The 27448-nt window shown below is 44.1% G+C and overlaps 1 protein-coding gene across 1 annotated transcript in view; it reads right to left on the reverse strand.

Annotated features, from left to right (window-relative positions):
- cpne5a (copine Va) overlaps positions 1–27448 on the reverse strand; it is a gene marked incomplete at both ends in the record, with an annotated part of 88358 nt that overhangs the window by 26224 nt on the left and 34686 nt on the right. The window contains one exon of the mRNA XM_080533912.1: positions 6323–6386. Coding sequence (XP_080390038.1) covers positions 6323–6386 — 64 coding nt within the window. The remainder of the gene's footprint in view (positions 1–6322; positions 6387–27448) is intronic.

A 27448-nucleotide genomic window follows, 5' to 3' on the forward strand; every position in this document is an offset into this window, starting at 1 on the left:
TTAGGCCTTGGCTAGCTGCCCAGGGCTCTCTAGAGCCTCACACAGCGACAGCTGGGACAGAAGGGCTGCTGGATATAATATAGAATGAAAATAAACATACATAAATAGTCTTCTTCAGAAAATTGGCCAGCTCTGATGAGCTCTTTCCAATAAAGGGATCAATCTAGGGGAAACAACATTGCTATTATGCTATGCTTATTAGAACAGTGGTGACTAAATTGACCCAAGCTATTGTATTTCTAGTTTCAACCCAGCCATAATTAATCTACCAGGGTTATTATCTTGTCTCTGTCCCAAGCTTAGGCTGATGGTGGAGGTTTACCCCCATGTTAAGATAACGGTAGAATAAAGTGAGTTAGCAAAATGGATGTGCCTTTTTTTGTGTTAAACTAAATAATGACTTAGTTTGATAAGATTTCAAAACTACATTGTATTTGTGATAGCAGGGCCCTGTAGTGACACATACAGTACATTAAGGTACATGAAATACATATGTTAAATTGCAACCAGATATGCCTGCCAGTTAGAGGAAATTGCAACATACAGTATGTACAGTATACATAGGCCAAATACAGGCTGGAATCAACCCTAAAAGTATTCCCTAAAGTATACTGACAGGCTGATGAAGCTACTCTTAGGTATGGATAACACATCATCACAGTCAGCCTGCAGTGTTCTACGTCTGGGAGGGGAAAACAGGGGCCACCAGCATGGAATATTCATCCCCTCAGCCAATGGGGACCAGAGGAGAATAATGCAATGCAGTATTATCATTCTTTCAACTACCGGGGTCTATCAGGATATCACTGGGTTGGATAGGCTGAGTGGCATAGTAATACCACAGTGAGGATTTCAAAGGCTGTGACTGACCTCTTAAAGGAGACAGAGCAGGGAAACAAACACAGTCTTTGCTTGAAATAGCATGACATTCTATTTACATAATTTGGATTCAACTCACATCAGGACCTCCTCAGAGAGACATTTTGTATTGGTAAAGCAATAATAAACAGATGAATTAGATGCATCTGAAATTAATGCAATTCCGCTCAATAACAAATAGTACATGAGGGTATTTTTTGTATAATATGAAAATGATTTTCAATATTTCGTTTTTCGGCATTCTGCAATTCAAGACAGACATGGGAATTTTTTAAAAAGAGAAACATTTAAAAAGATAAGCACTGACTAAGTAGAGCTGCTGGCAATTGAATGAATGAATGAATGGTCTTTATTGTCATTAATACAGTACAGGTACCATACAACGAAGTTTAGGAGGGGGGGCTCCCCTGGTGCTTGGAAAAAAGACAAAAAAACAAGAGGTCCAAGGGTAAAATAAAAAAGGGAAAATAGCTGGTTTACATAAATAAAGGCTATGTACACTATCTACTATACTATACTACTATACTATACAATAAAACACTGTGCTGTACTCTATGCTATGCTATAAATATCCTAACTTTTTCCTGTATCTGAACCTTATGTACACAAGGGTTGTCATATTGCACATAGTATTTTTGCACATTCATTTAAAGTGTCGCAGTTAGCAGGTTTGAAATGTTCACAGTTGTATTTCAATATTGCACTTATGTTTACAATCTAGTAGCTGCCATCAAATTGTCTAGATTTCCAGGGCCTAGAACCTAGGTCTTTGCTGTGTTCAGGGCCTGAATGGCCCTAGGGTAGAAGCTGAGCTTCAGTCTATTTGTCCGTGTGAACATGGTGAACTTACAGCACACCCACATTAAGTTGAGCCTGGATTGTAACTGGGAGGGAGAGAGAGGGAGCTTCTGAAGACTTCTTACTGCTCAACTCCTCACATTGACCAAAGATAACAGCGCAGCAGCCAAGGGAGCCTCTTTGATCAGTACAGGGACTTCTTTCTAATTATACCCAGTAGCTCAACTTTCTCTGCAGGTGGAAGCCAACCTGCTCTCAGTCATCATGGTTAGTCCCTGCAGCTTTTGCTTATGGGGTTCTAAAACAGCTCAGCTGCTAATTTAAATTAAATATTTCCCAAAACAAGCAAAGTAATGTTTACCTCTGAGGCAGCTACTGAACTGTGGTTCATTTTGTTGCACATAGGTGGTGGGGATGGTAAACAGATTCCAGATGGATAGAATAATACTGTACTAGGCATCTTTAGAACTGTTTTGAATCAGAAGCTTGGGATTTCCACTGACATTAGGATTCCAAGACATCCTCTCAATCGTACTAATCTGCCTTTTCTTGTACAGTACACTTTCAGAACTGCAGAGGTATTTTCTTTCATAGTTAATTCCGATGCAATCAGTGCAGGTTCAGGGTGCCTTTGAGACTTTTGTCTCTCTAATCGACTCTCCGAGGGTGAAGAGATGAACACTTGTGACGATAATAATAATTTGCATGTATATTACAAATCTGCACGATAAGTGGTGCTTTGCCATAATGAGCCTAACTCATATCATCAAAGATCCATTCCACCTGGTGACTCCCAACAGCCCTTGTGTACTGGGTGCTGTACACTATGACACATCAGTCAAAGAGGGCAAGTCTTAGATGAATATTGTAGTAGTTCTAGAAGCCGTCTCGTAAAATATCTATGTTGTAAGGTCAGTGATGCTAAACCTGAACGTGGTTGAGGACATGGGCTATTTGTAAGATTGCTTACAAGGCTAGTCCGCTAGCTCATCTAGGCATGTCTGACCATGTGTCAATCCTCCTGATCGCAGCCTACACTCCCATGAGGAAAAGTGCTCCCATCACCACTAAGACTGTCAGAACCTGGCCAGCAGGGTCCGCTCCACTGCAGATCTGCCTGAATGACACCTCATGGCAGGAATATGAGCATGAGGACCTGGAACAGTTCACGTCGTCGGTTCTGAACCACATAGTGAACTGCACCAACTCAGTCACCGTGGACAAACGGGTCCGGGTCTACCCCAACACGAAGCCATGGATGACTGGGAAGGTCCAAAAACTGATCAATGAGAGGGACAACGCCTTCGCAGGGAAGGGCACACTGCTGTACAGCACCACCAGGGCTAACCTAAAGCGCGGCATCCGGGAGGCCAAGGCAGACCACAGAGAGAAGATTGAGGAATGCTTCCTGAGCAACGACTCCAGGCGGGTGTGGCAGGGGGTTCAGCACATGACAAACTTCAGAGCCAACAGGCTCACAGCCGCAGAGGACGACCCCCTGCTGGCGGAAAAGCTGAACTCCTTCTACGCCCGGTTCGACGAGGGGCGAACGGAGGTAACCACAACACAAACACCACTCTCTCCAGCTCTCAGCAGCCTCACCCTCACAGAGCATGAAGTGAGACGCGTGCTGAAGGCGGTGGACCCCAGGAAAGCCTCAGGGCCGGATGGCGTCCTGGGACGGGTGCTGAGGGACTGTGCCGACCAGCTGGCCGGGGTTTTCACCAACATCTTCAACCAGTCCCTGTCCCAGGCCACCATCCCAACCTGCCTGAAAACCTCAACTATCATCCCAGTCCCGAAGAAAAGCACGGTGAGCTGCCTAAACGACTACCGCCCGGTGGCACTCACACCAATCATCATGAAGTGCTTCGAGAAACTAGTCCGGGCCCACATAGTCACACGCCTCCCGCCCAACCTGGATCCATACCAGTTCGCCTACAGAGCCCACAGGTCCACAGAGGACGCCATCGCGACGACTCTCCACTCCACTCTATCCCACCTGGAGAGGGGAAACAGCTACGCGAGACTGCTCTTTGTGGACTTCAGCTCTGCCTTCAACACCATCCTTCCAGACAGGCTAGTGACCAAACTACTAGACCTGGGACTATCACACTCTATATGTGCATGGATCAAGGACTTCCTGTCCGACCGCCCCCAGAGGGTGCGGGTGGGCTCCCACACCTCCACAGCCCTCAGACTCAGCACTGGGTCCCCCCAGGGCTGCGTGCTAAGCCCCATCCTCTACAACCTCTACACCTACGACTTCACCCCCGTCCACCCCAGCAACTCCATCGTAAAGTTTGCAGACGACACCACCGTGGTGGGCTGCATCTCGGGGGGGGGACGAGGCGGCGTACAGGGATGAGGTAGAGCAGCTGAGCAAGCTGTGCAAGGTTAACAACCTGCTGCTGAACCAGTCAAAGACCCAGGAAATCATAGTGGACTTCAGGAGGAAAAAATCTGAGGTCCAGCCCCTGCTCATCGACGGAGGGAGCGTGGAGAGAGTCTCAATCCTCCGATTCCTGGGGGTGCACATACAGGATGACCTGTCCTGGAAGAACAACATAGCAGCCATCATCAAGAAGGCACAACAGCGGCTCTTCTTCCTGAGAGTCCTCAGGAAAGACCACATCGGACAGGAGATGCTGGTGGCCTTCTACCGCTGCGCAGTGGAGAGCATCCTCACCTACTGCATCTGCAACTGGTTCTCCAGCTGCACAGCCGCAGAGAGGAATGCGCTACAGAGAGTCGTGAGAACGGCCCAGAAGATCACCGGCGCCGCCCTCCCCTCTCTGGAAGAGCTGTACAACACACGCTGCCTCAGGAAGGCCTCCAAGATCTCCAGAGACCCATCCCACCCTGGGTACGAACACTTTGCTCGGCTGCCCTCGAACAGGCGGTACAGGACCATGTTCGCAAGGACAAACAGACTGAAGCTCAGCTTCTACCCCAGGGCCATCCAGGCCCTGAACACAGCAAAGACCTAGGTTCTGGGCCCTGGACAGTCTGGACGGATTGATGGCAGCTGCTGGATTGAAAATCAGGTGTAGTGCTGAGGCACAAATGTGTACATTTCAAGCCTGCAAACTGCGACACTTTAAATGAATGTGCAATAACACTATGTGCAATATGACAACCCTAGGGTACATAAGGTTGCAGAGAATAGGAAATGTTAGAATAGGTATAGCATAGCATAGAGTACAGCAATAGGTTAGAATAGGGATAGCATAGCATAGAGTACAGCACAGTGTTTTATTTGTACAGTATAGTATAGTGGATAGTGTACATAGCCTTTATTTATGTAAACCAGCTCCTTTCCCTTCTTGTTTTTTTTTCTTTTTTTTTCTTTCCTAGCACCAGGGGAGCCCCCCCCTCCCAAATTTCGTTGTTTGGTACCTGTACTATATCAATGACAATAAAGACCATTCATTCATTCATTCATATTTGCTCTGGGCTGACTTGTGAAGTAAGTATGCAGTGTCATTTGAGGAGGACATCTTCAAGAAGTCAAAGAGAGCCAACAGCTCCTTCTGTATTCTTAGAGCAGCATACTCAATAGGCTGTGTCTGATTGCTAAAACTGCAACATATTTAGTAGGTGTTTTTAGTATGCAAGATTAGAAAGTTTTGCAGTACGAATATGTATACAATGCCAGGATGTCATACTTGATTTGCCTTTCCATATGTAATATGAATTCACTGCACACTATTCAGGAAGTCCTTTCCGATATAGGTCCAACAATTCAATGGTAAAGCAGGTAAAGGAGGCGGGCAGTAGTGAAATTGAACCATATTATGGTTGAGTTACAGATGGTGAATTCTCAGTATGAATGAGATGTAGTGTGTTGAAATGTGTCACTTACTGCATACATTTTACTAAACAATAGGCCTAAATAGTATGCAGTATGCTTAGTATGCAGCATATACTTTTAGTAATCAGTAGGGAGTGTGAACATTCAGACATGTCCCTAGTCACTACATAGAACATTGTGGATGAATGTGGCTTTTGTCTACAGCATAGTATTGTCTATATCAGGAGGATCAAGAGAAAATATCTCTGAATTCATACACTGTATGTATTTTTACAAAGCACTTTATGATCTGCAGACAAATAGGGATAAAAGGTTATCCATTACAGTCTATGGCTGCTGCATTGCAGACCTGTACATTAAGATGCCATAAATCATTCATAGCTTGGCTCAATGGATTGGTTTATAGTCATTGAAGAGGACATTTGTTCTGGCCAATAAGTCTTGCCACTACCATGCTCCAGTGGCAGCACTATAATGTGACTATTTACTACTCTCATTTAGTGTTGCAGATAGAAAGCCAATAAGCATTTATTATTGGAGACAGACTATTAATACTGATTCGAACTGAACTCAATACTTAACACCGTTCGAAGGAGGAAATGCCTGTTTCAGGTATTTGATTGGGTCATTAAAGAACCATTCATATTTATAGCATGCACACCATGCACACAACTAGTGAATAGAGTACAGGTTTGTGTCCTATTTCTTTGAGTTCTCCTAGATTCATTTTAAATTAGTGTGCTGGTATATTTGCATAGCTTTGATCATGCAACTAATGGAGAGGTAGAACATACAGTATGGTAAAACCTGATAAGGGAAACTCTTACTTACTCTGCAGTTACCCAGCTCCTCGGCAGAGAGGATAATAGTGCCACATTTTTTCCCAGGTATACCACTACAAAAAAAGAACACCAATTATGTGAATCATGTGTACAACAAATGCAATATGTAACATTGACAGACATCACACCATCATTACAAAGGGTTAAGGGTAAACCACTGAGTATACCTCAAGTGACATGACAGAATAATCAAACAATTGGAATTATGCATGCAATAAAAGTACTGTAGGCATTTGAAGCCATCTAGGAATACAAATATGACACATTCCATAATATGAAAAGTGTTCTTTTTTTTGTTTAAATTGTATGACAGCTGGAGGAATTCCATTATTTGTTCAAACAGAATTACACTCATCCCAGCCTATGGACCAAGCTGAGAGCTGACCTTTGGTTGTTTACCACCATTTCCAGCAGTGACAGCTTATCAAGACATGCGTATGATAGCACAGGGGAAGCTGCCACTATGACTGAGAGAGGAAACTCAGACAGAACACAAGATATGTTTGTGTGCAAGTGCTGTATAGAGTACATCATTTTCCCTGTTGCCTGCCAATCCAATAGTAAAGACATGCCATCCGCGTGGGACAGAATAAGGTTTGCAGCATCTATCCAATCAGATATGCCGACTCCAGCTGCTGACAGGCCTGTCATCCTCCAAGATAAAGAAGGAACATACATGTGAGTCCTGCCGTGCCCATAGCTGGAGGCCTATCATCAGAAGGTCATGCTTGTAACAAAACCCCATCCAGCTGTGACATCTGAGTGACAGCGGAGTTTGAAGACAACATGCAGCCTAACAGTAGCATTCGGGAAAGCACAGGTAGAGCTTCACTTGAGATGGTAGAAGCTCACATTTCAGGGAGAAGAGAGCACACCTGATGAAATGAAAGAATGTCATGGACAATCAGAAAAAAAGTATAATTACGTGCACTGAAAATAGATTAAAAGTCTAAATAATAGGCTTCAAATATATACTAGTTGTACTGACTTTGTACTTCTGTGTACTTACTCAAAGTATACTTTAATGTCATACCCTTGTGTGTAAGTATACTTACAAAAAGTATACTATAGTTGCATGTACTTTAAAGTGTAATTTTTTAAACGTATAAAAAGTATACTTGAATGTCATGTCATGCCACGGCTTCAGCCTACACCTTTTTGGTTCTGGTGTTATAAATTGTGACTGTGTATTTTTTTTTATATCTGTATTGCGAATTGTATAGGGGACCAAAATAAACATTCTCAATCAATCAGTAAATGTGCACCTAGTATACTTAAACACAGTATACCTGTATTTCAAGGATCTGTAATTCCATATTTCTTTAGAATTATTATTATAATTACATTTTAATTGATGAATGCATTATCTAACAAATGTAGCTGAGACTTGGTACAGAATGCTAGGCAACCTGGCCGTTCAACTGCAATGTTCCTCTAATGGGGGTCTCAAATACCCGGCGAGTTACGTGCCCTTTTAATTATTTACTATTCAGCCAATATGTCCAATGTTTGTCTTATTTATAGGCCTATGATTATTTGAATGAGATGAATTTGTACTACTGTATATTTATGATGATTAATTGAGATGCATGATCAGTTGTGGAAGTTGAGTCCTAGGGGCGAATAGCTAGATGTTGGACTGTCTCCGTCCTCCAAATCTATGTCTGCCTAATCTATCATCGCCCATAATAATAAAGTGGCTTTTATAATACACCTTTCTGGCTGTGTGTTTTGTGCGCTCCCTCTCCTGACATTTTACCAATACCCCTAAATCAGGGGACCCACATATTTTATCACAATATGTCCAGTTGTATCTTGTAGAAATTGTGGAAGCAAGGCAAGCAATATTGGTAGAGCCTATTGTAATCAGCCTGCCTGGTCCGACTACGTAACAATAAAGTAACAATTGAGAATGGAATGTTGTGGTGCAACAAAACTGCATTGCACGCCGTGTGCATTGGGATGAGATTTTTTATGATTTTCTCACAGACTTCAATGGTGTGAGTTGAAAATTGAATTTTGCGGTGCAACAAAATCGCATCGCACGCCGTGTGCATTGCAATCTAATGTTGTCCGGCAACAAAAATTGCACGCCGTGTGCATTGGCCTTTAGACAAATACATTTAAAATCAGTTTTTCACAATTCCTGACATTTAATCCTAGTAAACAGTCCCTGTCTTAGGTCAGTTAGGATCACTACTTTATTTTAAGAATGTGAAATGTCAGAATAATAGTAGAGAGAATGATTTATTTCAGCTTGTATTTCTTTCATCACATTCCCAGTGGGTCAGAAGTTTACATACACTTAGTTAGTATTTGGTAGCATTGCCTTTAAATTGTTTCATTTGGGTCAAACGTTTCTGGTAGCCTGGTAAGCTTCTGACAATACGTTTTGTAGACCTCCTTGCTCGCAGTCACTTTTTCAGTTCTGCCAACACATTTTCTATAGGATTTATGTCCGGGCTTTGTGATGGGCCTATTCATAGCTTTCATGTGACGTCACAGCATAGTGGAAACGCCCACCTGACGGGCAAAAGGCACTTTTTGCGGGCAAAACCCACGGGCAAAACCCACTTTTTGCGGGTTAATAACTTTGATTTCCCGTGGGTTGGGAAAATAATTCCAACGTGTCCGGATAGAGTAGAAGACAGGGAATCCAACACTATTTGAATGGAGTCGATCCTCCACTCCTATCACCGTGGACACAGCAAGGAGCGAATTCCCGGATATAAATATTCCCTCGCCTCGCTGACAGCGGGAGTTGGGAGTTTCGTCCAGCAGCCGGTGAACACCCGGTTGATCAAGTTTCATATTAAAAGTATATCTTCTCGGGGTGTCGCGGTGGTTAAGGGCTCAAAATGACCGTATACTGATGGTGAATTTAGCAATAATAGTCTTATGTTTGTACCACCTCCATAACCGGTGTTATTCACGGGAAAAGCCGGTCAAGGAGGCACCCTTTGCAGGTCAATAACTTTGATTCTCCGGGGGTTAGGAAAATAATTCCAACGTGTCCGGATAGAGTAGAAGACAGGGAATCCAACACTATTTGAATGGTGTCAATCCTCCACTCCTATCACCGTCGTGTATCTTGATAGTTCTTCATGAGTGAGGTGGTCTAAATAGTAGGCAGCCATGTTGAGCGATGTTGCTATGATACTTTTTGCCCGTCAGGTTGGTGGTTGCTAGGGAAGAAACCACGTGACTGAAAGCTATGAATACCTTGACTTTACTGTCCTTAAGCCATTTTGCCACAACTTTGGAAGTATGTTTGGGGTCATTGTCCATTTAGAAGACCCATTTCCCCAAAACTTTAACTTCCTGGCTGATGTCTTGAGATGTTGCTTCAATATATCCACATAATGTTTCTTCTTCATGGATAGATGCCATCTATTTTATGAAGTGCACAAGTCCCTCCTGCAGCAAAGCACCCCCACAGCATGATGCTGCCACCCCTGTGCTTCATAGTTGGGATGGTGTCTTCGGGTTGCAAGTCTCCCCCTTTTTCCTCCAAACATAACAATGGTCATTATGGCTAAACAGTCCAATTGTTGTTTCATCAGACCAGAGGTAATTTCTCCAAAAAGTAAGTCCATGTGCAGTTGCAAACCGTAGTCTGTCTTTTTTATGGCGGTTTTGGAGCAGTGGTTTTTTCCTTGCTGTATGGCCTTTGAGGTTATGCCGATATAGGACTTGTTTTACAGTGGATATAGATACATGTGTACACGCTTCCTCCAGAATCTTCCCACGGTCCTTTGCTGTTGTTCTGGGGTTGTTTAGCACTTTTCATGAGTTCATCTCTAGGAGACAGAATGCATCTCCTTCCTGAGCGGTATGACGACTGTGTGGTCCCATCGTGTTTATACTTGCACACTATCGTTTGTACAGATGAACATTCAGTACCTTCAGGCATTTGGAAATTGTTCCCAAGGATGAACCAGATTTGTGGAGGTCCACCCAAAAAAATCTGAGGTCTTGGCTGATTTTCCCATGATGTCAAGCAAAGAGGCAAGGTAGGCCTTAAAATACATCCACAATTAGACCTCAATTAACTCAAATTATTAGCCTATCAGAAGTTTCTAGTCATAACATAATTTTCTGGAATTTTCCAAGCTGTTTAAAAGCAGTCAACTTTTTCATTTTCATTTCATTTCATTTATTTATTTTTGCACATGAGATTGTCATACATGTCATACATTTTTGTCCTATACAATTTATCAATTTCCCCATGGGCAAAAAAGGAGCAGGAAGAAGAAAAATCTTATAATTACCTGCCCCCTATTCATCATCAACAAAAATTACACTTGATGGTCGGCGCACAACCAGAATTTGCACAAAATAATTTATATATTACAAAAATTAACAATGAAACCTACCAAGACCAACAAAGAAACAAACAATGAGCAAATGAACAATAAAAAAAAGGAAAGAAAGAAAGAAAAAGATCTCACTTAGTATTATTTTCTTCATATTGATAATCACTACATTTCTTATTTTTGTATATTTTTTTGATATCGCTTAAGATCGCTATGAAGAGAATTCCACAATTTTACACCAACGACTGATATACATCTCTGTTTAAGTGTAGTGCGTGCAAACTGATGTTTAAAATTAAATTTCCTCCTACTGGACTCACTTTCTAAATGAAAAAGGTTTTGTAGTTTTTCGGGCAGTATTTTACCTCTTGCCCTAACTTAGTGTATGTAAACTTCTGACCCACTGGAATTGTGATATAGTGAATTATGAGTGAATCATTGGAAAAATTACTTGTGTCATGTACAAAGTAGTAGTTAGTCCTAACTGACATGCCAAAACTATAGTTTGTTAACATGAAATCTGTGGAGTGGTTGACTTCAACCTAAGAGTATGTAAACTTCTGACAATTGTAGATTGCTGCTATCTATCATTACCTCTTAACCTGCAGGCCTATTTCTCAGGTTTTCTGCATGAAATTACATGCCCACAATGAATATAGAATATCTCCACAATCACAAGGGCCATTATAATAATCTTGGTATCAAATGAAAGCTAACACCTGTGGGGTGGCTGCAGACATGTCATCTAAAAAGATATTACTGTGTCAGAGCAAATTAAGAGCTAGAACATTGTAAAACATCTAAAATTCACTCTCCGCCTAAAAAAACAACAGCTTTGTGAATATTAGCTTGGAAAAACGAGATAGTAGCCCAAATCATCTAGGAATCAGTATTCCAATATATGATCAGTACCTGTGCCAAGTTAGATGCTAGTAATGTGAGCCAGTGCAACTTTGGAGAGGTTTTAGTATAGGTATGTCCAGGTGGACCACCAAATTGTGCCATTTGGTGACCTTTTGGCACCATCAGTGCCATTTGACCTTTCTCATGTACCAGTAAAAACAAATCAGAACTATATACAAAACTATATACAATGTCTACCACTCAGTCATTTGCACCCTCATTTGCACTAATGCTCTTCAAAACAGTCCCTTTTGGATGTGAGGCATAGAGGGATCTGGCACATCCGTGCAGTATCTCTAGAATCTGTTCCATCTTAAAATGTCTTCTATTTGCCATCTTTTAGAAAAAAAAACATGGACGCGAACACAAAACACATACGGTGTATGTATACTTTCTTCTTCTGCACAGAACTTTGAGCACACACATTGCTAGATACACAAGGCGCATTGCTGGCCCATTGGTAAATTTTTATGATTGACCCCTCATTTGAAGCATCAGAGCCAATAGATTTGAGGGGCAGCAGCCAAAATGGTGTCGGTGGTAAATTTCATATCGAAACACTCAAACATGCCGTTTCTTTGTGTTTGTGGTGTGCTTATAAAATTGCTTGCCATGTAAACTGTGTTTACCGGAGATAAAAAATGCTTTACTGAGTGTTGTAGCTGAGGTTTCTCGTTTGGTGTATTGAATAGTATGTACTGATTTGATACAGGCAAGTCTGTGTTTGATCGTGTTCAATGCAGTGATCGCATTCTGCCCCCCGGATACAGGGGCACAGTGGGCGGATGAAGTTGCTAACCATAACTTTGAATAATTAGGACCAAGATAATTCATTCATCCTTACAGTATGCACAAGTAAGAGGTCTGTGGACCTCATTGTTTGGCAGTTGACCTGCTGCAAGAGCTGCATGGTTACAGAGTGGCATGTCATGTCCCCCTCAACTTCAATGGGACTTCATGAATTCATCAAACTCCACTTGTATTCCTCTTATCTGCCAGTATAGTATTCAATACTGCATTTATTCAATTAACTTTCATGCATAATTTAACTGTAGCAGGAAGCCTCTCCATTAACCTTCACATATCTCTCTTTTCGAGGACTTTTTGCTCATTTAGCGTGCTATACATACAGTACAAGTAGTACAAGTCCCCTATCTGTGGGTTTGATACTTCATACATACAGTATAGTATTCTACAGGCCAAAGCCACCACTATTCCACTAACAAAAGACTAACTGTATCCAATATCCGTACCAGTAAAGTAAAGCTATAAGTAATGTATGTCTATGGCATATGAGTCTCTTGACTATGTGATCCTCCCTCCTCCACTAATCTCAAGGTGAATTTACTGTCCTTGAATTATTGATGTGACCCTCCCAGTCACCACCAAGGAGGTTGATGGCAGGTGATAAACCCCTCACAGGGAAGGCTAGTGGAGGTAGAATGGAATTCCATGCATTGCAATTAACCTGTCCTTCGATTTCTACCTCCACTGTATTTCTACTCTACCTCTATTGAGTGCAGTGGTTAATTGTGTTGCAATGGCCAGAGTTAAATGGTTAGCAAAGGTTGAGTGGGTTCATGCCATCTCTGTCTTCCATGTTGGGGATATTAGTCCCTCCTGAATGAACAGTTTAACAAATATTTTACTTAAATACCACTGTGTTTGCACAGCTCAGGTATGGAGAGGTGTGAGAGAGAGTTACAGTACTGTACTGTGAATGCCTGTAAAAAGAGGCCTTCTTGACATGCATTCCTTCCCTCTCCCTCTGGGTGCACCAGCCCCTGATGATGAAACCATTTGAAATGTGCTGCTGCTGCCACTGTCCTAATCCCTATCTATTATGAACGAGGCCCTCTCTGATGCACACTGTGTGTGCTGGAGGCAATGCCTTGGCTGAATCAATTGGCCTCACTCTTTCCATGCCACACTCTATTGATTCTCTGCTGATCAAACATTTGAATATCCAAATAACTGGTTTCGACTCGGAGTAGGCCATTCTGTGATGTCTCAGTCTCACATGGATGTGCCACGTGTGTTGGCACCATGCTAGCTGCCACACTGTTACATTCACTTAAACCTGACTTCAAACGGTGTGCTGAGACTGAAGTGAGTGGCTGCTATGAAATGAAAAAAAGAAATTAAATCAGTTTGATAAGTCAGCCAACATCCTCTATATTTAAAGGATACAAGGTTAATAATATCTTTATTACAATTCCTTATTCTCTCATGGAGCAAAATATATGCAATCAGCAAAAGAGAAGACATAATCATTATAACAGTAGGCTAATGTTTATAATTATGCTTGGCTTGAAGGCCCTCAGGAATTCATATTATGGTTCCAGACATAATGAAGGAACTCTTTTACATACTGGAATTTCAGGTCCATAGCTACAGCGCTAACCACATGTTACTGTACAGCAAGTGGCACTGATAATGCATGATATTCCAAAGCAGAGCATAATTCAGCCAGTCACTGGGGTCTCTCTTGGCAGACACACAGCCATGTGGTCTTAGCCAGCCTGGTGCCAGTTTAGTCCATAATACAGATTGATTTTCCTCAAAACCTCAGGTGGGTTTCATCCACACGGTACAGTCAGATTAACAGAATGTCAATGAAGCCCTATCCACTACAGAAGGCCAAAACAAGTCTTGTTTTGACAAGAAAATAAACAGAATATATACAGGGATTGTGTGCGTGCGTGCATGCGTGCGTGCGTGTTTGCTAGGAGAGGATGACAGCCAGTTCCTGCAGATAGCAAGACTGTCGTCTCATTAGCCACCTTGATTCACTGTCTTGTGCCAACAATACAGTTGAGAGACAATGGGAAATAACTGTGGGACAAGGTTAAAACCAAACTAGAATGTGGTAACACCATCATACCATGTTGGTTTATGGGTGTCACTTAAAAGACACAACATTGTGATCTGGTTGAATGTGGACTGTCAAGGAAGGTTTTCTTGAAATCCTCTGTATGTAATACAAAATAATATTACCCCACCAACATTAGGCAACAACAGTATGCAGAAAACACTGAAGCTGTTGAAATGTATCTGTAGAAGACAATTCAATAAACGGTTAAATTGTACTGTAGATTAATTGAACACTAGATAACAGTGCTCAGCCCAGAGCAAATGTGTGGTCTTCCCAAAAATGTAATCATGAAGGTATAGTTTAAAAACTGGTTACGCACAAAGTAAGGCTATGCAATGTCTTACAATAGGTTTAAGTTTGAATTCTAAGGACACATCAAAAAGGGAGTGCAGTGAATTCTAATGGAAAATATCATCTTGATTGTAAAATGCTACATATAGTCCTGATGTAAATCCTAATCCTGTAATCCTGAGCAACGTAAAATGAAGAGCACCATGAAAGAAAAAAAAAATAATAATAATAACCTTTACGTAGCAATGTTTAATAAATTCCAACCAACATGTGACTAACCATCAAAAAACGATGTCAATTCAACATTTAAAAAGCTACAGAGCTCCCACATTTGCATTTTGACGTTTAAAATAGATAGACCCTCCACATGGTTTGACTACAGATGGCTGTGAGGTTGTGTTTAATAAACAATGGCAATGCAGTGCATTACTGAGCAAGGCGTGGATTATTTTCCCTCAGAGACCATTTAAGTCTTTGAATAATAATTGCTTAACCTATAATGCTTAACCTTTCCTTCATTTAGCTCTCCTCACGCAGTTACCCAGTTACTCCAGTTACTCCTCACGCATTTACCCCTCCCTGAGGCGAAAACGCCGGCGGCGAGACCGTAGGCAACGACGGGGCCGCCGGGGAGGCCTGCTAGCAAGGCTAAGACGTAGCCCTGACAAACCTGCTTTGCAGAGTATTTTCCTTTCCAACGTCAGGTCCCTGACGAACAAGATGGATGAACTGAGACAACAAGTTGCTAAAAACAACATCGTGGGGGATAGCTGTGTGATTATTCTGACCGAAACCTGGCTAAATGACACCATCGTGGACTCCGCAGTTAGCTTGGAGGGACGTACACTACACCGGGCGGACCGCACGCAACTCAGCGGCAAGTCAAGAGGGGGTGGGATCATAATATCGACGAAGGATAGCTGGTGCTTAAACACGAAAACTGTAAGTAGCCACTGCTCCCCAGACCTGGAATACTTGACTGTTAAATGCCGACCCACATACCTCCCGAGGGAGTTTAACGTGGTGTTTATAACATGTGTGTACATAGCGCCTAGCGCGGACGGTAGCCTAGCATTGGCGCGGCTATATGACGTCATTAGTGGTCAACAAAGCACTGATCCACAGGCTATTCACATCATAGCAGGAGATTTCAATCATGTCGACCTGAAGGCAGTACTACCCAAGTTCTATCAGCATGTGAAATGTGCAACAAGAGGAGAAAAAACACTGGACAAGGTATACACCAACATCAAACGTGCTTACAAGGCTAGTCCGCTAGCTCATCTAGGCATGTCTGACCATGTGTCAATCCTCCTGATCCCTGCATACACTACCATGGGGAAAAGTGCTCCCATCACCACTAAGACTGTCAGAACCTGGCCAGAAGGGTCCGCTCCACTGCAGATCTGCCTAAATGACACCCTATGGCAGGAATATGAGCATGAGGACCTGGAACAGTACACGTCGTCGGTTCTGAACCACATAGTGAACTGCACCAACTCAGTCACCGTGGACAAACGGGTCCGGGTCTACCCCAACACGAAGCCATGGATGACTGGGAAGGTCCAAAAACTGATCAAAGAGAGGGACAACGCCTTCTTCGCAGGGAAGAGCACACCGCTGTACAGCTCCACCAGGGCCAACCTAAAGCGCGGAATCAAAGCGGCCAAGGCAGACCACAGAGAGAAGATTGAGGAATGCCTCCTGAGCAACGACTCCAGGCGGATGTGGCAGGGGGTTCAGCAGATGACAAACTTCAGAGCCAACAGGCTCACAGCCGCAGAGGACGACCCCCTGCTGGCGGGAAAGCTGAACACCTTCTACGCCCGGTTCGACGAGGGGCGAACGGAGGTAACCGCAACACAAACACCACTCTCTCCAGCTCTCAGCAGCCTCACCCTCACAGAGCATGAAGTGAGACGCGTACTGAAGGCGGTGGACCCCAGGAAAGCCTCGGGGCCGGATGGCGTCCTGGGACGGGTGCTGAGAGACTGCGCCGACCAGCTGGCCGGGGTTTTCACCAACATCTTTAACCAGTCCCTGTCCCAGGCCACCGTCCCACCCTGCCTGAAAACCTCAACTATCATCCCAGTCCCGAAGAAAAGCACGGTGAGCTGCCTAAACGACTACCGCCCGGTGGCACTCACACCAATCATCATGAAGTGCTTCGAGAAACTAGTCCGGGCCCACATACTCACACGCCTCCCGCCCAACCTGGATCCATACCAGTTCGCCTACAGAGCCCACAGGTCCACAGAGGACGCCATCGCGACGACTCTCCACGCCACTCTATCCCACCTGGAGAGGGGAAACAGCTACGCGAGACTGCTCTTCGTGGACTTCAGCTCCGCCTTCAACACCATCCTTCCAGACAGGCTAGTGACTAAACTACTAGACCTGGGTCTATCACACTCTATATGTGCGTGGATCAAGGACTTCCTGACCGACCGCCCCCAGAGGGTGCGGGTGGGCCCCCACACCTCCACAGCCCTCAGACTCAGCACTGGGTCCGCCCAGGGCTGCGTGCTAAGCCCCATCCTCTACAACCTCTACACCTACGACTTCACCCCCGTCCACCCCAGCAACTCCATCGTAAAGTTTGCAGACGACACCACCGTGGTGGGATGTATCTCGGGGGGGGACGAGGCGGCGTACAGGGATGAGGTAGAGCAACTGAGCAAGCTGTGCAAGGTTAACAACCTGCTGCTGAACAAGTCAAAGACCCAGGAAATCATCGTAGACTTCAGGAGGAAAAAGTCCGAGATCCAGCCCCTGCTCATCGACGGAGAGAGCGTGGAGAGAGTCTCAACCATCCGATTCCTGGGGACGCACATGCGGGATGACCTGACCTGGAAGGACAACACAAAAGGCACCATCAAGAGGGCACAACAGCGGCTATACACCCTGAGATGCCTCAGGAAGGAACACAGCAAGCAGGAGATACTGGTGACCTTTTACCGCGGCGCAGTGGAGAGCATCCTCACCTACGGCATCTGCAACTGGTTCTCCAGCTGCACAACAGCGGAGAGAAATGCGCTACAGAGAGTCGTGAGAACAGCACAGAAGATCACCGGCGTCCCCCTCCCCTCTCTGGAAGAGCTGTACAACACACGCTGTCTCAGGAAGGCCTCCAAGATCTCCAGGGACCCGACCCACCCTGGGTACGTACACTTTACCAGGCTGCCCTCGAAAAGGCGGTTCAGGACCCTGGCCGCTAAGACAAACAGACTGAAGAACAGCTTCTACCACAGGGCCGTCCAGGCCCTGAACACAGCAAAGACCTAAGTTCTGGGCCCTGGACAGTCTGGACGGATTGATGGCAGCTGCTGGACTGAAAAAATCAGGTGTAGTGCTGAGGCACAAACATGTACATTTCAAGCCTGCAAACTGTGACACTTTAAATAACGTGAAACAATACTATTGTGCAATATGACAACCCTAGTCGTCTATCTGTACAGTATAGTACAGTGGATTGTGTACATAGCCTTTATTTATGTAAACCAGCTCCTTCCCTTCTTGTGATTTTTTTTTGTTTGTTTTGTTTTGTTTTCCCTTTCCTAACACCAGGGGAGCCACCCCTCCTAAATTTCGTTGTTTGGTACCTGTACTGTAGCAATGACAATAAAGTCCATTCATTCATTCATTCATTCATTGTAAAATCGCCATTACCTCCATTACCCACAACTATAAAAGTGGGTGAATGAGGGCTGGTGAGATAATAATTTTTAATAATTTTGCCATTTAGCAGACGCTTTTAATCCAAAGCGACTTACAATTACGAATTACAGGGACATTCCCCCTGGAGTAACTGAGGGCTAAGTGCCTTACTCAAGGGCACACTAGTAGTGGTGTGGTTTCAGGCGGGATTTGAACTCACAACCTTCCGATCACAAATCCAACTCACTATCCACTAGACTATCACTGGACTATCCACTACTAGACCACCACTACCATTATATTATATGCTAGATTATATGCAGGAGGTGGAGGATGAGGCAATTGTTGGAGCTTTTCACTTTTGGTCATTAGTATGAAGAATGGTGTTGGTATTTAACCACACAGCAACGTGTCAGGCATATGAGAGTGGGGGAGGTCACTCAATAACACAAGCAAGAATACAACGAGCACAAGTACATGTGTCAATTGTGTTTCTCACAGCACACAGCCTAAAACATTATTTTCCCATTTTTTGAGAACATCATTGCTCTCACTACAAGAGGATCATTTTACAGTGACAATTACGGTAACAGGCAAGGAGCGATAAAGTCTTAATCTACCAGTCATTCTGAGACCTATAGTAAAACACAACATGTGTACAGTAAACATGTTGTTCCCCCTCTATAAACGGTGAGTGATTGAATGAAGTCTGTAAATGAAGCAAGACGTCTATTCGTAAACCTTTTTACTAAAACACACTTGTTGTCTCTGTTTTATAGTGCTGTGTCCCTGTTTCTGTGTCCCCGTTTGAAAGAGAAAAATAATTTTGGCATAGCAGCCATTATCTTTCTAATTGTATTGATATAAGATGCCTTTACTTCAAACACAAATTTCACCAATAGGCTAAAACAAAATATATTCACAGCCAAAAGATTTGGTTACAAATGTGACTCTGGTTTCCATACTGATATAGACCAAGTGTCAGTATTAAATGATGCTGCATAACACACTTAACTCACAAAATATTACTCCCAAATTCATTAGGCCTTCTGCATTAGGTTATACTCCTACAGCTGCTTTCGTAGCCAGATTGAAAACTCATCGGAACCTATAGTGCTCATTTGATCAGTTTATCAGTCTTGCTTGTTACAGCTTGATGTTGATTTCTCAAAATACTATTCTCAAATGTATACGCCTATATGCCTACTGCATTAGGTAACACTCCTAACTCTCCACTTTGCATCCTAAAATTGATCCTAAACAATCTCAGTGGTAAGACGCATCTTTCACCGTTTTGTCAGAATTGGGCCACTCACTTTCATAAATGTCCCATCTGTATGGCAAGGTCCATAATTTAACCAAGTTTCATCAAAATTGTCCCAGAGGTGTCGGAGAAAAGCTTTTGACATACGAACGGACAGAGACTGAATCATAGTCCCCTCTCGGATTTCTTTGGTGGGAGCAGATATGTACAGTATGCTGCTTTGTATTCAGGTAATTGAATCCACTGAGTCCCAGTGGGTAACAAGGCGATTAGAGTAAGTGAGCATACCCCACTCATTTGAGTTGAAACAAAGATGAATAGAGGTTTCAGAGGAGAGATAAAGCTGGAACTTTGCCATGGTAAACTGTGGGCAGTGGCATATCATAGTTGAACCAAAATAGTTAAGGTGCCAAAACTCTGGGGGTTCAAATGGGATTATGCAAGATAATCCTCCTGATCTTCATATATGCATGGGCAGCTGTAATCCTTTACCTCGCCAGGATTAAAGAAGCGGATAAAAAGAGCACTAAGCTAATTCAAAAGGACACAGCAGTGACACCTAGTTCACAAAGAGGAGACAGCTGCCAAACCATGAGAGGATCTGACTAGGAACAGGCCAAATTCACTAAACTCTTGCAAAGAGTGAATAAAGAATTAAAGGCCAAGTACAACAAAAGGGTCAGATGAATAATGGAGGATAAGACCTGACATAAACAGCCGCTTTTGGCATATTGAATGGAAATGTCTGTATCCTGCAATGCGTCAGTCACGTTCCTGTGGGCTCAGGCGGGCGCGGCTCAACGGCATGTGCTCCTCAGGGCTTGGCTCAAAGGCCTTGGGATGCTCAGGAAACCAATGCAAAGCAATGCCTTTGACCCATAACAAATCCATTATCTCTATCATGGTGGTCACTGACCTAAATAGCCTGAGTAACAACCCATTAATTCCTATTATCTAATGGGGTTCATAACTGTATCAAGTTTCAAGTTTATTGTTACGTCACATTACACAAGTGTAAGAGAGTAAAATTCTTAGGCTTCGATGGTGGTGTCGAGGTCGAGGTGTACACCATAGACGGCGACCCTGGAGCAACGGCTCGCTCCTGCAGATTCTTCCTCTACAACATCAGAAGGATACGACCATTCCTTACCAGAGAGGCAGCGCAACTCTTGACCCAGGCACTGGTCATCTCCCGCCTGGATTACTGCAATGTACTCCTGGCTGGGCTCCCCGCTTCAGCCATTAGACCTCTGCAGCTCATCCAGAATGCTGCTGCCCGGCTGGTATTCAACCTCCCCAAATACTCGCATGTCACCCCTCTCCTTCGCACCCTGCACTGGCTCCCGATAGCAGCTCGCATCAGATTCAAGACCCTGGTGCTTGCATACCAGGCAGCTAAAGGGACAGCCCCTGCCTACCTGAAGGAAATGGTAACCCCCCAAACCCCTGCCCGCTCACTCCGCTCCTCCACCTCGGCTGGCCGACTGGCCCCACCTCCTCTACACAGCAGTCGGGCTGCCCGATCACGTCTCTTCACAACACTGGCTCCCCGCTGGTGGAATGAGCTCCCCACGGCTGTCAGAACGGCAGAGTCACTACCCATCTTCCGTCGTAGACTGAAGACGCATCTCTTCATCTTAACTGCTCCTCCTGAGACATCTTCTGACCCTCACCACTACGTCTCCTAAAGACACCCGCTTTCCCCTCTACTGTGTCCCTAAGAACTTCTATTGCCCCCCTTGTACTGTTTCTCAGTTTCTCCAGTAATATAAAAAAATAAAAAAATAAAAAAATAGTAGAAGGCGATAATAGGGAGAAGGTTTTTCCTTCTATCAGTGGCACTGGGCCCGAGCTAGAGTACTCTTCCTGCAACGAATGGTGGACTGCTGATTCACATGCTTAGTATTCAAATGTATTGATTGTAAGTCGCTTTGGAATAAGGCGTCTGCTAAATGCCAAAAATGTAAATGTAAATGTAAATGTAATAGGCTAGGTGCACGATCTCCACTACTTCCTGAAAGGCACCTTGCATGAACATATCCTGTCTCACTCTATTGGTTTAATTGATTAATCAGCTGTGCACTGTGTGTTCCAACAGTTTACCGCACAGCTGATTAATCAATTAAACCAATAGAGTGAGACAGGATATGTTCATGCAAGGTGCCTTTCAGGAAGTAGTGGAGATCGTGCACCTCCTAGCCTATTAGGGGTACAGTGCCTTACTCAAGGACACCTCGACACATGGCCAGCCGGGGTTTGAAACGCCAAGCTGCCGAGCCTGGGATCATTAGACGCCGGCTCTACCTCTTGAGCCACAGACGCCCCTGTACAAGACAAGAAGGCAATAGGCATAATTCAAGAGAATAATAAAAAATTGAGTACAGGACATAAGTGACAAATAAGATCATTTACAATTAGCAGTATCTTGCAATTTCTAGACAATAAGGCACTAGGCATAATTCAATAAAAAAGTGGCTTCAGTGGGCTTGTTCATGAGCCTGATCGCCTGGGGGATGTCATGCCAAAACCTGGCACTGCCAAATCCTGGCAGACCTAATCGTTCGAACGCTCTTGCTAATCGTTTGCTAATCGTTCGAACGTTCGACGTGCGTTCCAGACTAGGTGGCGACTGTGACGTCATTCTACTGCGCTGTGTTTACTACCGCAGCAGATTAATGTGTGTATCTTAAACTGCGAAGACAAATGTAATCTTCTTGCACTTGAATAGCATTAAGGTTGATGCAGGCTCACTAGTCAGCTATATAATATATAACATTTTATATGAAAACACCTGCTAGCATGCTAATTTCACACGTAATTCGCTCCGCTAACGTAGTACGGAGTTGGCTAGTTAAACCACATCGCAGTGATAAATATAATTCCATAACTGCATACTACTGAGCACACACACACACGCACAGAGGAAAACAGTTGGCTAGTTAAATCACATCACAGTGATAAATATAATTCCATTGTAGCCTCTCGTTTCTTGGGCTGCGTTCGTAATTTTGCTCTGAGCGCCGGAACGCACACTAGGTGCAACGTCATAAAGGGACCAAGTAATTTGATTGGACAAGAGGCATTCCATGAGTGGTGATCAGATTTCCAGAACGTATTTACGAACGCAGCCTCGATTATGCTGTTTTGACATTATCGCTGGTAGAATTGCGCCGCTCTTTTCCCATTGACATCACGGTGTCAAGTAATGTAAATAAATGTGCTGAATTTAGATGCCCTTTTGTGTTTTCATGCAGGGATGTTCAAAGTATTTTACTTCCAACCAGGTATCTGATTCTGACCACCTGTAATCATATTGTAATAAACCTCCTTGATAGACCAAACCGGTCTACTGTCAGACCACAAGCACAGAGGACACAGATAATGACTTGAAATACAAAAGGGCCACTTTATTTTACAAGGCAGAGGACAGAGGTCGGAGCACACCACCACACGACACAGAGCTACAAAAACCAATAGAAATACTTTATTCATCAACAATTCATAAGCCTCACAGCAGGTTATTAGTGGGCTGACCGGCCCTGCCAAGACCTATACCCCCCTCAAGCAGTCTATCCCAGTTAACCAGCGCATAAGGCACTTACCAGCGCAACAATTCACACCCCTGGATTAACCAGCTATCATACAAAATAATTACACCCTATAATATAGGCACACATGATTTCATCCTCTCACTAGGCACACATGATTAGGGCGCTTTGATTAACAGGTACGACCAGACTTCCTTTGACCAACCCGACAGCTTCCCCAGCCTCAGATCCCACCAATTAACCCTGCTGTTTTAGACTATTTCTACAAAAATCGAACAATCCCCCCCCCCCCAAACACAGACACGGACAATAACAACACAGAACATACAGTATATGTTAACATTAAAAAGGCACTTAACTTGCCCAGGTGGCAAGACCCTCCCCCGAATAGTCACCAAGGCACGCTGCAAGCGCCCCGTTGTCCAGCTGAAGCCCCGTAATATGGGATTGTAGTGCTGCACACCTGGATTTTATAACGTTGTATTTGATAACGTTTATTCCGTTCTGCTTTTATTTGATAGTCGGGGTCTTATAGGGCTCTCCCAACCCGAGGTGCTCTCCGCGCTCTCTTCCTGCTGATTGCGCGATTTCCTCTGTGTGTGTGTGTGTGTGTGTGTGTGTGTGTGTGTGTGTGTGTGTGTGTGTGTGTGTGTGTGTGTGTGTGTGCGTGCTCCGTAGTAGTAGCCTATGCAGTTATGGAATTTATTGTAAAAAAGTTTATCTGGTAGGTATTAAACCTGGATAGGCTGAGAGCCGCTGCCACCACCTTTGTTTTACCGGTCTGGTCCGGATGTCAGAACTAGGGCTGGGTCGACGCGTCGACGTAGTCGACGTAGTCGGCTACGTCAATACGTCGACTTGTGTAATGTACATCGGTGCGTCGCAAATAAACAACATGGCCAGTGGAAACATGGAGGAGGCAGAGCCGGCAGCTAAAAAACCTCGCCCACGATCGTCCAAAGTGTGGGAGTACTTCATACAAAAACCAAACAATGTGGTGCTCTGTAAACTGTGCAAAATGTAAATGGCCTATCACAGCAGTACATCTGCAATGAACGAGCACTTGAAGCGAAAGCATCCTGGAGCTCTTTATGAAGATCTACAGCCGCAAGATAGCACCGTAAGTCACCGTTGTATTTCTGTTCACTTTTCTGGCCGTGTATGAGTGAAAAATGGATAGCTACTAGCTAATGTTACACAAGCAATGTAGCTCACCACCGTTTGTATGTCTTGTCTTCTGGTGTTAGTAACGTTAGCTATGTAGCTGGCTAGCTACGGTAGCCTATTGTCATTGTGGTGCTCGCACCTACGTTATCTAGCTCGTAGCTCGCATGCTACGTTAGCATCAATTTAGCTAATCATAACATAGCAGCGAGAGTAACGTTAGCTAACCATGTAGCTACTAGCTAGCTATGTGTTGTGGTGATGTACAGACTTCTAAATGGCCATGTTGGCATTCAAGTTGGCTAAACATAGCAGTGAGGTGGAAATTAAGGGGCCTACACATGATAAGAAATTTGTGCTTTTTTTATTTTCAGGAGGCAAAGCAGTGTGGAGGACTTTTTCCACAAAAAGAACACGACTCCATGCACACCCCAGATGGCTGAGAGGAGGGGGGAGAGAGAGGAGCGTGGGAGGGGGAGAGCAGAGAGAGGGGGAGAATGTTATATTGTTACTGAGATCATTATTGTTACTGAGAGGTATAGTTACGGTATTCCGGTTAGAATTTCACTCGAGGGGCCCCGCGGTGGTGTAGCGGTCTACGCACTGGCCACTAGTGCATGCTGCCCACCGGGGCCGGGGTTCGTATCCCGGCTCGCCAGATCCAGATATGGCCGAGGCACACGGGAAGCGGCATATTGGCCGGCCGCTTCCGAGGGCGGTATAGGAGTATTTCTGGACTAGGATCCGTCGCGCAACACCGCCCCCTGGGCGCCGGAATAACGGTACTGGGCTCGAGGAGCCAGTCAGCCTAGTCTGCCTGGCGGCCTCTTCTGGGACTGCCGGCCACGGGGTCGTGCGGCGGATCCTATGCAATAGGCAAGGGATAATTGGATGCTAAGTTGGGTTAAATTGGCTACCAAATTGGGTGAAAAAGGGATAAAATCTGAACACACATTTAAAAAAAAAAGAATTTCACTCGAATTGCACTAATTCGAGGATTTTATGTTGGTATTTATTTTGGTATTCCTCCTGAAAATTACTTGAACTTGCCTACTGCATTACTTGCACTTTTCCTTTTATTTGAAGTTAACTTTTATATTTTATAATATTATATTTTATGTTGGACTGTAAGAAAGAGAGGATATTTTTTGTTGTGGAATATTGCCCTGCAGTGCAGAAGCCTAATTTATATATGTGTACAAGAATAATTGAATAAAATACTGAAATGTTAATAAGAGACGTTTTTGACATTTATTTGGGGAAAATTAAGTGATACATTAATCGAACAATAAAAAAAATAATCGCTAGATTAATCGTTACAAAAATAGTCAGTAGGGACAGCCCTAGTCAGAACCCTGAGAATACCACTCACACGACCACAGTGTACCAAAAAGATATATCACTTTATTTAATAAAATACAAGTTCAAGTTCATCAGCTCTGCGCAGGTTACTAGTGGGCCGCTAGGAGACCGGCCCTGCCACGACCTATCCCCCCTCCACACAGTCTGTTCCCCCCCCCGGGCAGCCCTCGCTCGGGAGCGGAGCTTGGTGGACGATACAGGGCTTTTCCCTAATGACTTGTCCCGCTCCCATGGGAACCAAAGTTCTCTACAATATTTATCACTGCGATGTGCCAACTCCGTACTACGTTAGCGGAGCGAGTTACGTGTGAAATTAGCAGGTGTTTTCATATAAAATGTTATATATTATATAGCTGACTAGTGAGCCTGCATCAACCTTAATGCTATTCAAGTGCAAGAAGATTACATTTGTCTTCGCAGTTTAAGATACACACATTAATCTGCTGCGGTAGTAAACACAGCGCAGTAGAATGACGTCACAGTCGCCACCTAGTCTGGAACGCACGTCGAACGTTCGAACGATTAGCAAACGATTAGCAAGAGCGTTCGAACGATTAGGCCTGCCAGGATTTGGCAGTGCCAGGTTTTGGCATGACAGCGCCGCTATAACAAGAATTGCAACGCCCGGTTATACTGCGATTCTGTCTAAATGTATAGTTTATAGAGCCATGGCATGTCATAATGATGGTATTAAGAGTTGGAATAATTCAGGTAGGACATCACTGAAGGCCTAGGTGTGAAATGCACCGCCTGCCACTGATATATCCAGTATATATACATGTATATATATATAAACATTTTCAGGGGGGAACGGTGCTATATAACTGTATAATCAGGAGTTGAAAACGTCCAGTCTTTCCAGTGTCTGCCTGGCAACGGTTATCTCCCGGTTATAGCAACGGTAATTCCAACCGTTCATTCGATTATCGCTTAAATGAGATTGTTGTTGGAGCTGTGATTACTGTACATCAATTATGATGCACAGCTTTGATGGCTCAATCCATGACCTCTTGATTACCTGTCAGCCTAAGTAAACAAAGATTCCATCAACTACCTGCAGGCACTGAAGCACTTGTTTGTTTGAGGGGAAGACATGGAACTGACTATCCAGAGGAGATTTACATTCTGAAATCCAGGCTACAGTGAGTCAAAATAGCCTGGAGTAATTTCCTTCCTTTCCTCTGCCAATACATACGATACCATATCAATGGACTTAACTATCTAAACATCATCTCAAACCCTGCAAGAACAGAACATGCCTTTCCATCAGAGGCCCAAGGAGAGATACCTACTTCATCTTAATATGCACATCAGACAGACAGACACAGATACTCTTTTCACAGAGGTACCACTTTTTTTCGTTGGCCATCACTTCCACAGGAGGTTCTATTTTTTCATATCCGCCCACTATCAAGAGGGCTGCACCTCCTGGCCTCACCTGGCATTGACTGATGGAATTCATATCTGTAATCATGTTACACAGGGTCAGGTTGACCTCTGGTGCGCTCATGCTACTGCCTGTGGAGTAGAGGTAGGATGGATGTGTTGTGACTACTCAACAGATCAATAACAACACAGTGTTGAGTTGAGGGACCAACACTAGGAGGCTGCATGTTTGCAGGGGTGCTTTCACCTCCTGAGAAGCTAAGATAGCACAATGATGCAGTGTGAGGTTTGTGGTCCCAGAGGAAAAAGCAAACAGTCTCCTTTGAATGCAAAGCGAATCTACAAACTG

Source organism: Nansenia antarctica (assembly GCF_963989245.1).
Source record: "Nansenia antarctica genome assembly, chromosome: 6".
In the NCBI taxonomy this organism is placed as follows: Eukaryota; Metazoa; Chordata; class Actinopteri; order Argentiniformes; family Microstomatidae; genus Nansenia; species Nansenia antarctica.